Source organism: Hirundo rustica, chromosome 20 (assembly GCF_015227805.2).
Source record: "Hirundo rustica isolate bHirRus1 chromosome 20, bHirRus1.pri.v3, whole genome shotgun sequence".
In the NCBI taxonomy this organism is placed as follows: Eukaryota; Metazoa; Chordata; class Aves; order Passeriformes; family Hirundinidae; genus Hirundo; species Hirundo rustica.
Window position 1 is genome coordinate 4,127,585 of NC_053469.1, and position 14,496 is coordinate 4,142,080.

The 14,496-nt window shown below is 46.4% G+C and overlaps 1 protein-coding gene across 1 annotated transcript in view; it reads right to left on the minus strand.

The window, feature by feature from the left end:
- CFAP77 (cilia and flagella associated protein 77) overlaps positions 1-14,496 on the minus strand; it is a 57,147-nt gene that overhangs the window by 23,192 nt on the left and 19,459 nt on the right. Inside the window, exon 3 of the mRNA XM_040083600.2 lies at positions 231-330. Within this exon, the coding sequence (XP_039939534.1) occupies positions 231-330 (100 nt within the window). The remainder of the gene's footprint in view (positions 1-230; positions 331-14,496) is intronic.

A 14,496-nucleotide genomic window follows, 5' to 3' on the forward strand; every position in this document is an offset into this window, starting at 1 on the left:
GCCCAGGTGCATCACCCTTTGCAGGTGTGCCCTCCCTGGGCTGAGTGTGAGCCTCTGAAAGTTTCCAATGTCACAGAGAAACTTCACTGGTCACCAAGCAATTGGGGTGATATTAATGAAAGCGGGTAAATGCTGGAGTTCTGCACTTCCAGCTTGATGGGAAGGAGAGGAGACTTCCTACCAGCATTAGGGCTTTGTTGCAGTTCTGTGTTTTAGGGGTGGTGTCCTACCTTCAGGGACTCCTCCATCTCTCCTGTGCATGTACATCCCATAGGTAAAATCAGGGCCTGGCAGGGAGTAGCAGTTTCTCATGGGCTTCCCCAGTTCTGGCTGCAGAAAAGGGAAGAGAGAAGCATATAGAGCATTAATAGAGACGCATAAAGACCTTTTCTGATAAGATAAAGCCCCTGAAAACAGAAGTTTATAATAGAACACGGCCACAAGTACCAGGAGTGTCCATTTGGCAAGGGTTTGAATCCCACTGCACAAGTGAGTGCCACAGTGCAAAAATGAGCTGAATTTCACTCAAGTTTTGAGTTGTAAAGAGATCTAGCCTTGCTGGAAATAGGGATCCTGACTCAATAGATATGGACTTGAAGTATTCTTGTCTGGTTAATCTCTTCTTTGGCAGGGATGCCCAGCTGTGGTGTCTGCTGGGGAGACAGCAGCTAGTCTTTATTTCATTTCCAAGTTGTGCATCCTCCCTGAAGACCGACATAAACTTCCCCAGGCACAATCACGTGGCTGCTCCTGCCTGGGAATAATCAAGACACAAGGCATGCTGCAGGAGGAGGATAAGGGAGATGAAGAAGGGAGAGCAGAGCCTGGGGTTTATAGCACAGAGAACAACTTCAGCTCAATAACATCATTTCTATTTAGTTTTCAAATGAACTCTTCCCCAGTTCATGTGTGTCCCAGCCTGGTGGTGTCTGTGGGATTAACTGACCTCCCCTCACCGTTTTGGCTCCACCTCCCATCTCCATGGTGAAGTCACTGCAGGATGTGTGTCTTGAAACCTCATTGCTGCTTGAAAGGGAGGCGGCAGAGGAGGGAAGGGGAGAGATCCTGGCACAGGGGAAGGTGGAGTAGAGTCCCCAGGAGCGCTGAGGGCAGGATGTGGCTGCTTTGGGACAGGTTATTTTCCGTGGGAAGGGTGTTAGAAGAGCTGGGGTGTTGTAGGTGTTGGCAGGTCTTGTTGGGAGAATGAAAGTGCTGAAATACCACCCTGGTGCTTCTCACGGGCGAACCACTGAGCGCTGATGCTGAGATAGCCATTATCACACTGCAGAGTGAGTGCTGTGGGTCAGGAGCTGCTGAATCAAATCCAGCCCTTTCTGCAGAGACACAGTGAAAATGAAACTGCAAATGATCCACCGTGGCAGGCTGAGGCTGTGCAGGTTGATAAGGGACCCAGCTCACTGGAGCTGCTTGTGTAGGAGCATTGTCCACACCAAAATTTTCCTTTTACTCCCAGTCAGCGCTGTGCAAATCCTGGCCAGGGCCTCAGAGCAGCTCCTGTACACTGCCAGCATGGTGGCTGCTTTCCAATGTGCTCTTCTGCATCACCCTCAGCTCAGACAAAACTCTCACTGAACCAGTTTTGCCTGGAGAGCGAGGGTTAATAACCCCTGTCCAGAACAGGCACCTTTCCACAGGGCTCTGTATGGAGCTCTCTAAAATGCTCTTATAATTCCTCAAACTTTTACACTTTTGACACTCTAAAGGAGGTGTGGCACTTTCCAGGGCTCTCAGGAGAACAACTTCACCGGAAAATGAGTTTCAGGGACCTGCCCTGTGCCAAACTCCCGATCCTTTGTTGCAAGCGGCCCTTTCTAAAAACCATCGACTCAGCCACGCGATGCGACCACGGCCGCGTTTCCCCACGAGCCTTGAGCTCAGGGAGCTCTGTCCCCTGTCCAGCACCGAGCACGAGGGCACTGAGTGGGGATTTAGTGCCAGCAGGGCTGCGGTGCCACCCGGCAGTGACAAACCATATGTGCTCTCCGTGTGTGCCGGGAGCGCGCGCGAAGCGCTGCCAGCGATGATAAAGGAGCTTTCGTTGCGGATCTGTTCTGTTCCTCCTGTATTTACGGCTATTTTTGGGTTAGCTGTCACCGGTGTACAAGGGAAATGGTGTAATGGTCCTCGGATGCATTGAGTAAAAGGCGTTTTCCTGGGATCATGTTCCGGTAAGGGAGCAGGGAAGTGAGGTCAGAAATCTGTTGTGGTGGGAGAAAAATCACTGAGAAACTGCGGGAGAGGAGAGAGGTTTGTGACCTGTGGGAAAGCTGCCTCCAGAGCCTCGAGTGCAGGACTCTGTAGAATGGAAAAAATGATGGGAATTTAAGGAGTCCCTTCTGCAGAGCACCTGAAGTTAGCACAGTTGGGTGTTTACTCCATCACAAAATGAGTGCATGCTGTTTCCTTTTATGATCAGGTGGCATTTTACAGTCACTTTGCACTGAATAAATAAAGCTGAAGGTGCTGGATAATTAATTTAAAAAAAAAAATCTGGTCCAATATGTTGAACATGGAGAGAATCTGTGCCTTGAAGAAAAATCAACGAACTCAGAGGATTCTGGTTGCCTGCCAACATCTTTTACCTACAAAAGCAAAGAAGGGGAAGGATGTAGCAGGAATGAATCTTGCTCGGCGTAATTCAAGATTACAGCCTTTCTCATTCATAAACTAGCAAAATGCTGTTTCCAGCTCATGGGCTGGTTTCATTTGTTTGTCCTGGGGCATTATAGGTGTGCTCTGTCATAAAGCAGTGGGGAAACTGAGTCAAAGTTGATGCAGAAGGTTTTTTTTTTTTTTCCCTTTCTCCCCCAGTTCCAGCACTGTTCCCTGTGTTCAGGTTTAGCCTGTCACAAAGCTGCTTGGCTGGAATACAGATCTGTCTGACAGCTGTGCCCATCAGCAGACAACTTCATTAAACCTCATTAAGATGTCATTTCTCTGCCTTATTTCCCACCTCTTGGCTCTAATTAAAACCGTCTCTCTCTGCATCCCAGGCGGTCCTAATTTTCTCTGGGTACCTTCTGCAAGTTTTCTCCCTTTACGACCTCAGCGAGGAAAATCCAGCATCCTAAATGCTGTTTATCCAGCCACTTTGGAAAAGATAGCTCTAGACCTTTTCCTGAAGCATTCCCAGAGCACCCAGCAGAGATCAACACCTCTCAGGGCTACGGGAGATGTGCGCTGAGGCTTTGTTTGCTCTCCAAAACTGTCTTTAAAGGCTTGGCTGATGCATCCTTTCCTTTTAGACAGGGTAATTTCCCTGTTTGAACCAGGTGTGTCTGGGCTGGGTTTGGAGGCTGCTGTGCTCCCACCGGTCGTGCTGCAGTGCTGGGGGTGTCTGATCAGTGGGGATAGCTAGGTTGGCTGAAAAGTGAGCGCTGTTGGGTGTACTGAGTTATCCCCAGCCTTTGCCAGGTAATTTCTGACCTGTGCAGCCTTGGACTTGAGCCTTGGATTTGTATTTGAGTGCTGGAAAACGTTTGCTGTGAAGGAGGAGGAAGGCTCTGAAAGGGGTCTGTTTCTAGAGGTGGAGGTGTTGCAAAGGTTTAAGGAAATGCGAAATTTTTAAGGATTCCAGGTTTTTTTTCGCAAGACTTATTTGTGTTCCATCCCCTGGTGTTCACAGCTCAGCAAAGCACATTGCATCAATTTTCTAAAGATGACTGAGAGAGATGGGGGACGTGTCCATGCAGAGAGGTACAGAAAGAGACGTGGATTTCTAATCCCTGCCTCTGCAGCCTTTCCCCGGGAGGGGATGCTGGGCAAATCCTCTGTGCTCCGACTCAGCCAGGGCTGCCCCATCCCCTCCTCTCTGGCTCTGCCCTGTGGACACCTGCAAACTCTGTGCCGGTGCATTTCCAGCCTGCCAGGCCCTGCCTCCTTCCTACCTTCTGTTCCCCTTTTCATTACACCCCCTTGTACAGTAAAGCCTCCCGTCACGCTGCCATTACTATTATTATTGCAGATTTACTGCCCTTGCAGAGTGAAGTGATTGCGGTGACAGGGCCCAGCATTTTTCCCTCCTTCCCCCCGCGACAGCTTGAAATCAAGCCCTTCATTTGCATTTACATGATCTTGCTGTGCAGCTTATGAGATCGGGAGATTTATTTGCTACTTAGCTTGATGTTTGATTACACTCTAAGAAGGCAGTGAGCTACAAAGTGCAGGGATACATCAGAACTGAGCTACTGAAAGCCTCTGGGGGACAGTAACTCAACATCAGGTTTAGGTAGATGAGAAAGGGAATGTTCAGTGTTTTGAGGAAGGCAAATTTGATGAGATTTCGGGGTGTTTTTTTTTTAAAGGTGGAAGGAAAAACTTTCTCAAGGAAAAAAAAAAGAATACTGTTACAAAAACACACCTGAAAAATCTGGGTTTGTTAGTGCAGAAGAAATCCTTGCAGGGGCTGGTGGCTGCTGAGCTGCCTGGTGCCAACTACTTGTAACTTCCACTCCCAAGAAGATTATTATTAATAAAGTTGGCAGTTGTCTTCGAAGATTTTCGTAAGCGTTAAAGGTCAAAACCAAAGGAAGTTTTGCTTGATGGACTATCACAAGATCTGCCTCTGATTTATTAAGCTTCAAGATGTGCCACTGAGCATTAATAGTCTGTAATAAATGGGAAACTGAGGCAGGGAATGCCCATGTAGGACAACAAAGGAAATGGAGTTTGGACTAGGGAGAGAAGAGAGTGAGACCAAATCATCCTAGTCTTCTATAGTGGTGCAAGAATCTTTCTCTTTCCAGAGAAAAGGGTGATGGTTGGGCAAACTGCTGCCCTTGGAGTCAGAAACAGCAGAACTCAAGGATCTTGCTGTGAGTTTAACTCCTTTCATTACAAATACTCCAGACAGGGCAGCCACGCTGCTAACCCGGAGTACACCTACAAGTGCAATCTCCACTAACCTGTGCTCCTGACTGACCTGCCCTGGGAGCTGCAGCCTTATTAGACACCAACCTTTGAGTGTCAGGTGTGGATTTGAACGATTTTCCCCTCCAGAAGCCGCGTTTTGTGTAAGGCTGGCAGCAGAGGCATCCCCCTCGCTGGGTTACAGAGGGCAAGGAGAGAAGGCAGGCAGCACTTCCAGCCCAGGCTCTCCCTACACAGCTCCTTGCTGTTTTCTTGCTCCCAACAGGGCTGGAACACCAACAGGGCCACACACAGAGAGCCTGACACAGGAACCCCCGTCCAGGGAAGCACCCAGTGTCTGATACAGTCACTGCGCATTCCGACTGTTTGCACTTAGCTTTTAGTCTTGAAAATTGCCACGAGATATGCTATTACAATTAATCATTAAAGACTTAAGAAAGAGTATACCCCATTACATAAAAGACTCCGGCGATGATCTTTATCCAACTTGTAAAATGGGCAGACTTGATGCGACTGAATAATTTTCCTCTCATCTGCACAAAATCATGAATGCAAGTCAGACTTTGAACCTGAAGTGAACACTGCGAGACCGGCTTATAATTACCAAAACCAAAAAAAAAGAACAGCATTTCCTAATGAATGACAAGCCACTAGGTGGAAATCTAATTTGGTCTAATTAAGCAGCCTTTGTGAGGATTTGTCTTTAGATGAAAAGAGGGAGCCAAAGAGATCTAAATGCAAATGAACTCTATCATTTTGGCTTTAAAGGGCCAGGCAGATATGAGAGTATTTGCGTACACAATACTTGCATTTGTCTTCTTGGATGTAATCACCTTCTAGTTTTCCATTGAAAAATCTTGTTTGCCCCAAAAATTCTGGGACTCTGAGTACCAGTCACTCTTTATGGAGTTAGTAGATAGTGCACTGTTGGAGGGACAATTTTAGCAGGAGGGCCTTGCAGCTGTTAAAACTGCCTTTCTCTGTAACAGGACTGCTTCTTCCTGCTGTTTGAAAATGGGTTTAGGAAAAAAAAAAAAAGGATGTTTTGTGCTAAGGAGTCAGATCCCAGGTCTGCCACTGTCGATGTGTGGCACCATATAACTCTCAGGTCTTTGGGGGCATCTGCTGGACCCTGAGCCCCTCCTCGGCGTCTCCGTGTCAGGATGAATTACTTCAGCATTGATAAATCACCAACACCTTGCCCAGTTGTGCTATTTCTGCTGATTCTGCCGACAGTCTCCACGCTGGGAGCAGCCAGCCCAGGTACAGCCCCAAAGGCTGAGACTCGCCGAGGTGTATGACTATAATTGAGATGGAAATATTGAAAACGATCTTCTCCTGCTCTATTAAATCTGCTCCCAGCTTTAAGATAAATTTGTGTCTGTGTAAGGTATTTTGTGCCAGAGCTGAAGGTCAAAGAAGCACATGTGTTTCTGTAGAGGGTGTCACAGCTTGTGAAGTTCACATCAGCCCTTGCCTGCTCTCAGCCCTGAGGAAGGAACGTGGGCTGTAGTCAGAAGACAAAGCCCTTGGCAGGAGGGATGGGTTATTCAGGCTAAATGAATGTGCAGGTTACAGCTACTGCTGAGTGAGGTCTTACCTGTGCCTGATTTTTCTTGAGCTACAACCACCATTCACCTCTAAGAGACAGAATGAGCCTGGGATAGATTTGAGGATGTGCAGGGACAATGGCAGGGAGGTTTGGGGCAGCATGGGGTGGAGCTGGAGCAGCTGGATGGAGAAGGACCTCTCTGTTCTCCCTACAAGTGACATCAGTGGGAAAATGGAGGCATGGATGGACAGATCAGTGTGGGAAAATCAGGAAAATAATTCTGTCCTTGATGTGGCAGCAGTTTTGGAAGCTCAGGTTATAACATGGGCAGAATAGCATGCAGCATCTTGACCAAAAAAAAAAGAAAAGAAAAAAAGGGCAATTTTACCATCTTTGCTGTTGACTTCCCAGAGAAAAGTGGGGCCAGGGAGGAGCTGGAAAGGGTGTAGTGGGGTTGTCATTTCCCAGAGAACCACAGCCCTGGGGATACTTTGCTGTGCTGCAAACCCCGAAGTCAAATTGTACCAGGGAGCGCTGTTGGTCAATGACTGGCTTCAGTGAGGACACTGAGGTTTAGCTGAGAGAAGGGTGTGGACTACTTGAGAATGAAAGAACATTCTCTAATTGTTAAAGAGAATGGACAATGGTTCTGGTTTTCAGTTTGGTTTCTCTTTTTTTTTTTAAGGTTCTGTCCCCTTTCAGCAGTTATGACCTTTTCTTTGTGTTTCATCCTTAATAATATCTGTTCTTTGAACCTCCCCATCTGCTACTTCAAGAAAAATCCCTTTATGTTCTCAAGGCCAGATGTTGGCCCAGATTGTCCAGAGCAACTCAGCTCAGTGAAGCTGCTGTTCCAGCTTCCTGCAGGTAGTTTTTATTTCACTCCCCTGCTTTTATTTGGGTGCAATAGAACATCCTAAGCTAAGTGCTGCCAGTATAGCCCTCATGTAAGTCACACTGACATTAAAGGAGTTGAATTCAAGTGAGAATTTGGCTGTGGGTCTTTCAGAGCAGACTGGATATGACATTTCCTATACAGTAAAATAGTTCCCCAGCAGCACAGACCTCTGATTCTTAGGCCAAATTAAATCCCTGGCTGCAAATGAGATACTGCCTGCCTTGAGAGCTACCTGTTATTTCACAGCAGAATTTGTCTGAAGTCAATACACTTGTGGTACCTCCTAGAAGAAAATTCAAATATTTTAGATGAGGAGACAACTTGTTAAATTCAGGTGAACCTCTGGTTCAGGAATCTCTCAGCTTTCACTCAAGGAGAAACTCTAATCTCTGATCAAAGATGCAGGAACTTTCCAACTTCAGTCACCTCATGTGCAGAACAATCTCCATTTTCATTAGAGAATAGATAAAGTTTTTGCTGTTAAAAAAGGATGCTGTTTCTTTAATGTAATAAAACCTCAGCAGGACAGAACGTCTTTACTAGACTATCCCTCACTATTCCCACAAGAAATCAAATATAATCCTATTTAAGAAGCTTTAAATAATTTTGAGCTTTCATATTGACTTATTAAAATGCAGCTTAAAAAATGCCTTCCTTGCAATCCCTTTACAAGGGTCAGGGATATAAAATTTGAAGAAATATGATTAGTAGATCAGTTGGAAAGATATGCGGCAGCTTCCAATTTTATTATTTAAAGTGCCCTTTAGGAAGAAAAGGTGATTCTGTAAAAGAAGTGGCACCATTTCCCTGAAGAAATCCAGTCCTAGGGCTTCCAGTCCTGCCTCCTGCATTCAGAATTCAAGACTTTTGCCAGGTTTTCCTTAGACCTGAAGAGCCCTTGCAGCTGGGACAGAGGAGCTGCTTTCTGTGTGCTAACAGTCCAGAGAAATTGAGGCTTATCTGGCTCAGGCACAGAATAAGCCAGGAGCACCTGTGGCCATTCCTGCCTGGTTCAGAAGACAAAGTGATAACAGAGATGCAAATATGCCCCAGAGGACAGAGCCACTTCAGGGCTGAGCAGAGGTACGGTGTGGCCCCCAGCGCCTTTCCTTTAGCACCTGGAAACTTGGAGAGATGAAGAGCTGTAAACTTTCAGGTGTTGGTTGGAGTGGGATCAGTCCCTTTTTCCCTTTCTAAACACTACGTGTTGGAATAGAAAATGATAGGATCAAACAAGGCTCCTGCTGTGCTCGAACTCTCTGCAGGGTGAACCATGTCCCGAAGCAGCAGCTGCAGACTCCCCCTGACTCCTGAGGGGTCCAGGCAGAAATCTTCTTCCAGCAGGTTTCAGTCCAGTTGCCCATGTTCATTCCTGTCGAGTTCAGAGGAAGCTCAGCTCCCCTGGGATCAGCAGGGTTGTAGGGATGTAAATGATGAGACAATTTGACCCCCGCTCTTGAAGAGTATTAAATACAGCGGACACTCAAATCATGCTGTCACTTGGGCACAAACTCCCATTAAGCGCCGAGGGCCTTGTGCTGATGCAAGAACCTGCCCAAATCATTTGCTCTGTCCTACAGCAAAATGTATTCAACCTGCTGAAATGGAACTGCAAAACCCAGGGAGTAAAATCACACCCTGCCCGTTACACTTAGAGCCAGCCGCTGTGAAATCCTAATGTGTCAGGCTTTCTCCAGGAAATAAGGTAACTAATAACTTTACTCCTGCCTAAGGCTGGACTTTGGTCAAGGCTGTCAAGGCTTCTATGATTTCCCAGTGTTTTTGAAAAAAAAAAAAAAAAATCCATGATTTTGACATTTTGTGTGTGTGAGCAAGCAGGGAGCTGTGATAGCTGAACTTCCCAGAGCTGCAGTGCTCAGCCATGGGTGCTCTGTGAGACCAACACCAAAGGGTCCTGAGCCCACTGGTGCCTGTTTGCAGCTCCTGAGGAGCTCAGTGCCCGTCAAACAAGGTGGATTCCTGCCCACAGTTTTCTCCTGGGGCAGAAAAAGCAGCAGTGACGCCAAAGTCAAGACCAGCAAGCATTGGGGTAAAGCCTTAATCCCCCAAGGAGCTGTCATGAGGTTTTCCCTGCCCTGTCTTTGTAATTTTCTACATTTAGGATAATAATTGTGAGACTGGGCTGAAATAGCTGTGGGGAGTTGCTGCCAATGTTTAAAAACTCTTATTGCCTATAGGTTGGTTTTATTAATGGTGGTAAAAACATGGCAGAAGTTATGTGGCTTAAAAATCAGTGCTTGCTTCCTTTGCTTCAATATATATATATAGAAATATATGTATTTCTAGAATTCCCCATGACTCTACATCTGACTCCCTCATGGCTTTTCCCCACCAAATTTTCTCACTGCAATTCCAGCTCTGCTTTGTTCTGCTGTTTTTCTCTCCAGTCCCATATTTTATTTTTTTTTTTTTCTGAAAGGATAGAACAGAAGGGGTTGGGTACTGCTCAGGTATGACATACATGAGCAGCCCAATTGCTTTCCAAGGGGCGACCTTCTGAGGCAACCAAGAGCTGGCTCAAAAAAGTCACTTCCTAATTGCATCATATTTGCTAAATCAGACGTTTTACACTCTTAAGAATTCTCCATGTTCCCTTCGTGTTCAGCCATTACAAAAAGCTCCTGCTCACCTGGAGTTCTGACCCATATTTTCCCTGCTGTAGTCCAAATTTGGTAGGTAAAAGGGGAAAAAAAAAAAAAGAATCTCTGCCTCATCACATCTCTCCCTGTTCAGCTGCTGTGGTATTTTCCTTCATTATGCTGCTGCCTCAGACTGTAAACCTCTCTAATTTCCTACATCGCAGCTATTTATTTAAATGCTAACTCGCATTATGAAGTGATAATCCACAAGCGCAGGAGATAATTTATGAAGCATTTAAATTAAGAGGAGCAGCTAATTGGGAGCATGTGTCTTATAAGCCTTGCTAACACCAGAAAACTACAAATTAGGGAGAAAATGGAAGATATTTTTATCTTGCTTTTTTCTTTTGTAATGCACTGAGGAAAAATATTACCATACATCACACAAACACTGCTGCTCACAGAAGTCTTCTGTTGTTGGCTTCGTAGTTACTCGAACACACAATGCTCTCGTTATTACAAATTCCTCATTATAACACACAAAATCATCTCTGCTCTCAGAGAAGGTGGAACGAGGTGGGGTTTTCTCCAAATAAAGTGGAATAAATTTTCCAGGAAAGGTCCCCTTCTCAGCTGCATGCATTAATTTAAAAGAGCAAAGACTCCCTTGTTATATAGCAATGTTAAAGTGCATTTAATTTAGGACTGCATCACGTTGGAAGAGTTTTATAGGTTTTTGTTGAAGTGGGAATGAGCATAAATGGCTCTGAATCAGGGAAAAGTGAATGTGCTGCGGCCGCAAGGCTGAGGGAAGGCGTTTTGGTTGCTCTGTTCAGATTTTTGACACCAAAGTCACAAACTTTGTTTTCACTGCAGCTTTGCAGTGGTTCATTCATTAAAAAACTAATATTGACCTGAATCTGAATAGCAATGTGCCCCCATGCTGTGCAATTCCCAGGATCCAGCTGAATAATGGAGATGGCTCACTAAATGCTGCTGGCATGGGCTGAAGGGAGAGGAGGACACCCAGGCCAAGACAACAGCATTGGGGAAGGTGATAATTATCCCAACTTGAAGGTCACAATCCTGCAGCAGATTCCCTGGGAGGCTGTTGCCTCAGCAGGGGAGTGCCAGGCTGGGTGTCCTCGGGAGGCAGCTGCTTTTCTCTGTAAGAACAGTGCCCCTTTGGTGGGGTTTTTTTGGGGTGCTTTGATCAGAGGAAACGTCTGGGATGTTCTCCCCTAGGAGCCAGAGGGTTTCTCTGCACTCCCCAAAGAACGTCCCAGGCATCCAGAGGATTGCATGAACACAGTTCAGAGGGAACCCAGGGCGTGTGGAGCCTGAGGCTGACAGTAAGGACCACCTTAACAGAGAGCCCTCTGCCAGCCTTCAGCAGCCACTTTCAGTTTTTTAGTTAGGATCCTCCTTTACCCAGCAACCAGTTCTTGTGGCTCCCTTGTGTGGCTGCTCGAGACAGATTTGCTGTTAGAGTGAAATATTGTGCGCACACCCTGCCTGGCAGGGTGCTTGGGAACCACAGCGAGATGCTTGGACAGAGGACGCTCTGGCAGCGTGTGCGTGAGTCCAGCCCCTCTACACGACTGCATATGTGTGCACTGCGTGTCTAGAAAATACTGCCTCTAATCTCTGCATTCCTCTTTTTGCTCTTACAAATCTCCCTCTCTGTATATCCTGTCAGAAAACAGTCAGCAAACAGGCTCTGGCATTATTGGAGCTGCGCCTCGATTCGAAGGAAACCATAAATCTGAAACTTCAATCATATCTTTATGATCATTCAGCAAACAGAGATGGAGGATTTATTCAACATGGGATAGCAAAGGGGAAACTGCAGGGGGTTATTGCAGGAGATATTGGTTTAGCTAAGGCAGAACTGCTCCCTCGGGCCTCTCTAGGGCCGAGCCAATGAACAATGGCACCAATGACAATAACAAGGCAATTATGGGGAAGAGGGTGAGGAGGGGGTAATGCTTTGTTAAAGATAGGAGTAAGATTCCAGCATGGTGTCTCTTTTGTGCGCTTTCGGAACTAAAGGATGGTGTGTCTGCCCGGGGTGGTCTTATTAGGAGCTGGTGATCCTAAAAACACAGCAAGTGCTTCAAAGTGCCTGTGGCTTGCATGTGACTGTGCTGCTCTTAGGAAGTTATGATGATTTCCTCCCTAATTAAATAGGGCTGGCAGTGGGTTCCCCTAATCCATGCTGCACTCTAGGGTAGAGGTAAGTATAGAAACCTCTGCTGACGAAGGTTCTCTCTCTGGCTGTGTGATGATTTTGGGTTTTCTGCATTTACAACTAACCCTTACTCCCAGGAGGGGACTCAGGGGATGTCCCCTTGCTGGGAAAATGCTCAGACCTTCCCCCAGGCTGACCACAGTGTTGTGCCACAAATACTAAAACAGCCCTTCCACCAGATTGGCCTGGAAAGGCTGTTTTGAGATCATTGTGACCTGGTGCCCAGGCTAGCACTGCTCCCAGCTTCATACTCGAGATGATATTTTTAATAACGATTTTTAATAACGATAGCTAGCTTTCAAAATCCTGACTGGGGAGAGAAGTTCAATCCTTAGGTTTCAAATACAAAAAAGACTTTTGAACATCAAAACCAGCACCTGCATTTGCTGTCATGGGGATCAAAGTGGGGCAGCACTGGAGGGGTGGCTCCTGTGGGACCCCTCAATTTCAGCATGAGGCAGCACTGGGCTCAGCCTTGTCCTGAGGTCCTCCAGCAACAGAATGGGAACACAAAAGCCTTGGCACAAAGGGGTGGAAATGTTCCTGGCCGAGCTGGATCCTGCCACTGCTGCCAATGGATGGCACCTGCGTGAAATCAGCATCTTTTCAGGGTGCAAGAGACAGAAACCTCTCCTTTTTTATTTAAAAAAAAACAAAAAAACCCCGCTATGGTGCAAAAGCAGGAACCCAGCGATCCATCCCCACCTGTCCTGCCTCCCCTCCCCTTCTTCCAGCAATTTTTCCCTCCCTTCCTTTCCCTCGCCAGCCCCTGCGCGGTTTGTTTTTGCCTGCAGAAGGAAGCTTGAAATATTGCGGAGGGTGCAGGCAGCTCTCCCTGTGGCCCTGCCCCTGATGGCAGGAATGCAGCCATAAAATAACCCAGCGCCATCCGTAACCTGTCGCCAAAGCCCCTCTCCGAGGTGAGAGTTTTCCTCCCTGCCGTGGCTGTTAGCTGCAATGTATTTCTCCCTGCACTAAGCACCGTCTTTCCCAGGGCTGCATTACAATGATTTATAAACCCCATTTCTGGGGAGAACTAATAGATCAAAGTGAGGAGAAGGAAAAGGAGACATGAGCGGCTGGAAGAAGATATTGAAGCATGAAACAAAAACAGGAATGAAAAAGTAGTTTGTGGCGCTAGTGAGTTGTTCTGTGCTGCACTTCTATTATTGAAAAATAATAGGGGGAATCTGTATTTTAATCCATTTTTTAAAGAGATGTTCAAGTAATCTGAAAAGCTCTTCCTAGAGCCAACTTGCTTTTGTGTGTTTGTGCATCTCTTACAGAACCAAACACTTCTTTTGCTGCTTAGCCTTTCCCTGTCTATTCTTGTGTCATATTAAGACTTTCTGTGTTTTTAAGCAACAACTAGATTTTCTACAGGGGTAACAGAAAGCATTGCATGGAGGATGGATGCTCCCATGGACCTGAGCCTAGGATGTGCTTGTTCCTGAGCTAAGACTTGGTCAGTTTTTACAGAGGGACTTCATGGACGGAGGTCAGGGTGGCCAGTGAGGTGCTGTGCCTTTGTTTCTGTTTCCTCTCCTGCACAGTGGAGATGAACGGATGAGATTCATCACGTAACTCTCAGCATCAGTCAAGTTAAAACCTGACTGAACTGAGCCAGGAGCACAGACCAAGGCTCATCTCTTAGTTCTACAATGATTAATGCATTAGTGTTTGTAAGAGCTTTGGTGATACAGAGCTAATTGGGCTTTTGTGTGTGTTCTGCTTGTCTGGTTCAGCACCAGACATCCCTGACTTCAAACGTAGGCAGGGGTGGAGAATTATTATGAAAATAATCATAATCCTTGTGGAGTGCTTCATATATTCATAGGGCTGCACAAACCTTCTACCTCCAATCTCCCCATGTTGAGTGGATGTGAGAGCAAACATTGCACACCTCTGATGAAATGCACTGAGCAGGACAAACAGCAGATTTGACAGAAAACAGACGTGTGTGGCAAAACCACAGGGGCTTTTCTAAGAGATTGTACAGAGCCATGAGTGGGAAGCTGAGGAATTATCCCCAGGCACATCCCAGACTTCTCTGAGGTTTGTAGGTTTCCATTCAAAGTATTTTTCTATGTTCCTGTTGTTTAAATTTTCACTCTGCCTGGCAATTTTCTGTTGCCAGTTAATGCTGCGGTGCCGTGTTCACGTTAGGCTGCCTGGTTTGCCTTGGTTCCTGATTTCTGCTCCATCCTTTGGTGTTGGTAAAAGGGTTCCTGGGGGAATGCAGGTGCAGGGGATACTCATGGATGTGCATAATTGATACTTCTCCCAGATAACACAGGGAACAAGC